Source organism: Parus major, chromosome 18 (genome assembly GCF_001522545.3).
Source record: "Parus major isolate Abel chromosome 18, Parus_major1.1, whole genome shotgun sequence".
Classification (NCBI taxonomy): Eukaryota; Metazoa; Chordata; class Aves; order Passeriformes; family Paridae; genus Parus; species Parus major.
Window position 1 is genome coordinate 2,458,534 of NC_031786.1, and position 2,778 is coordinate 2,461,311.

The 2,778-nt window shown below is 54.0% G+C and overlaps 1 protein-coding gene across 3 annotated transcripts in view; it reads right to left on the reverse strand.

Annotated features, from left to right (window-relative positions):
* The window catches only part of ARSG (arylsulfatase G), a 29,519-nt gene that overhangs the window by 8,241 nt on the left and 18,500 nt on the right, over nt 1-2,778 (reverse strand). For all 3 annotated transcript variants that reach the window (XM_015645749.3, XM_015645750.3, XM_019008520.2), the window contains exon 9: nt 556-664. In XM_015645749.3, the coding sequence (XP_015501235.1) occupies nt 556-664 (109 nt within the window). The remainder of the gene's footprint in view (nt 1-555; nt 665-2,778) is intronic.

Genomic DNA, 2,778 nt, shown 5'->3' on the forward strand with positions numbered 1-2,778 from the left:
GTGGGGATCCCCCAGGGATGAACAGGGACATTCCCCCCGCACTGCCCCAGGCTCTGCCCCACATCTGCTGCCGAGGAGGGCTGCAAGGAGAGGTGCAGGTCCCACATGAAGGTCTCTAACGCTGCAGGGAGAGGGGCAGCCCGTGCCCTCCCTGTGCCCTCCCCAGCGAGCAGAGGTGTGGGGAGCAGCCCTCGCCCTCGCTGCCGCCGGATCCCGGCCCGGCCGCATCCTGCAGGGATTGCCAGCGCCATCTCTCCCCACAACCGCACCCTCCTCCACATAAAGCCTTCCACCGACCACAAAGCCTGAGCCTGCTCCTTGGTGGGGAGAGAGAACATCGTCATCTTTTAATTATCGGGAGGCCCTTGGCCACGGCGGCCGGGAGCACGCGGAGCCCTCCAGCCTCACAAAAAGCCCTTTCAGCTCCTCTCAGCTGAAGCACTAAGTCTTGGGAGAGGACAAAAGTGCAGCCTGGCACAGGGCAGGGAATAACCAGCGCAGGCGGCTGCTGTTGCCAATATCCAGGTGATGAGCTGGGTCCCCGAGGGCTCTCACCTGAGCAGAGCGTGGCTCGTCCTCCCGGCAGGGACACGGCCAGGCCAGTACGCCAGGGCTGGCACCCTGTGCCCTCCTTCCCAGGTCGTTTGCTTGGCTGAGCTCCCACCTGCAGGAGAACAGGGCAGTGCTCAGCATCCTGCTGCTGCTGGAAAACCTCCTGAGCCCGGAGTTTCCCTGGGAAAGGAGCTGCTCAGGGGCAGAGATGGTGAAAATCCTCCGAAGGAGGATGGTTCCACTGGGCCAGGGAAGGGAGAAGAACTACGGGTGTTTTTCAAAGGGAAAGGGAAAAGAAAGGGGTCTCAGCTGGGCACTGGTCTGTGTTTCTGTGCTCCAGTGAGTGATGAGAAATGCAGCAGCTGCCAGAGCCACTGCGTTTCCATCCACTTCTGATGCCAGGTGAGAGAATGGAGCAGGCAGGAAATGCAGGAATTTATTCCAGGGGCTTCTGTCCTCTGCAGGGCCCAGCACCAACAGCTCCCCTTCCCCCCAACCTGCTGGAAACCTGCCTCATTAAAAATACCATCCTGCTAATAACCCTGCTGCCAGTTAATGAACCTGATCCATCCTTTCCCTGACAGCAAGCCTGCTCTGCCCTTAGACTGGAGATGCACAGGGAAGCTGCCCAGTCCCTCCAGCTCCTGGAGCGCTGAGCACTGGGGCTGGGGTGCTGAGCACCAAAATCGGGGTGCTGAGCCCCAAAAAGGGAGCACCACGCATCCAAAGGGCTGGAAGGGTGCTGGAGAGCCTCTGCCTTGGCTGCAGCCCAGAGGGCCCCAGGCAGCTGGAGGGGGAAGGGGCTGGGAATGGGGCAAAGAGAAAATCCCAACCCGATTCACCGAGCAAACTTCCCAGGAGCAGCCTTTGTGCGATGCCTTTCAGTGTGCACATGGCAACGGCACTCGCCCCGAGCCATTTCCTCGGGGCACAGCCAAGAGAGTGCCTGCAGCATCCCCAGCCCAGCCCGGCCCCTCCAGAGCCACCGCCCCACACCTCGGGCTGATCCAGCCCCAAACAGCGCTGCTGTGCCTGCAAGGACACAAACAGCACAAGGAATAGCCCAGGGAAAAGGTTTCTGACCCTGGCACAGACCGAGCACATCCCCAGTCTCTCCCAAAGTTTTGGTGTTTCCCCCCTGCCCTCAGACACCCCAGGAAATCCCAGCAATTACAACGATTAATATCAATCCCCATCTCTGCACATATATTAAAACACTCATCCTCCTGGATGCATTTCCAGGGTTTTTCCATGCATGGTCAGGGGTCTCTGGAAGGACATCAGAGGGATATTTCCTGACCAAGCCACCCCAGCAGCTCTGGCTGCTCAGGTCAGAGCAGCCTGGGAATGAGGTCACATTAACACTTTGGGAAGTAAACAGGGCTGAAACACCCAAACCCAACCAGGGAATTTTCTCCAGACTGGGGATGATGCAGCCCTGCTGCTGTGGGGACTTTCCAGGCTTTCCAGGAAAGCTGAACTCTGCATTCCCATGGCGGGATGAAAACCTTGGTCCCACCACACGCACAGCAGGTCCTCAGCACAGGGACACCAGGTCTGGAATTTCCCCTCAAAACATGCCCAGCATCACATCCCCAAAATGTTTCTCTCTCTCCCAGTATCCCCCCCCTTGCTGGACTCTTGACCCCGAGGTGGGAGATGAGTTTTTGGGGTGGGCTGGGGGCTGTGGGAGGCACAGGGAAGGGGCAGCACACACGGATACGCTGCTCTCTCCCAACTCCACCTGAAATCAGTGGAAACATCCCTGGGACTTAGGGTTGGACCCTAAAACAAAAGATGGAGCTGCAGGAGACATGTTAGAAACATACAGAAACTTGTTAGAAACATATAGAAATATAAATAAACATACAGAAACTTGTTAGAAACATATAGAAATATATATAAACATATAGAAACTTGTTAGAAACATATAGAAATATATATAAACATATAGACACATGTTAGAAACATATAGAAACATATAAAAACATGTTAGAAACATGTAGAAACATGTAGAAACTTGTAGAAACTTATAGAAACATATAGGAACATATAGAAACATATAGGAATGTATAGGCATGTATAGGCATGTACAGGAATGTATAGGGACATATATAAACATGTAGAAACATATAGAAACATGTAGGAACATATATGAACATGTAGAAATGTATAGAAACCTATAGGAACATATAGAGACATACAGGAACATGTAGAAGCTTATAG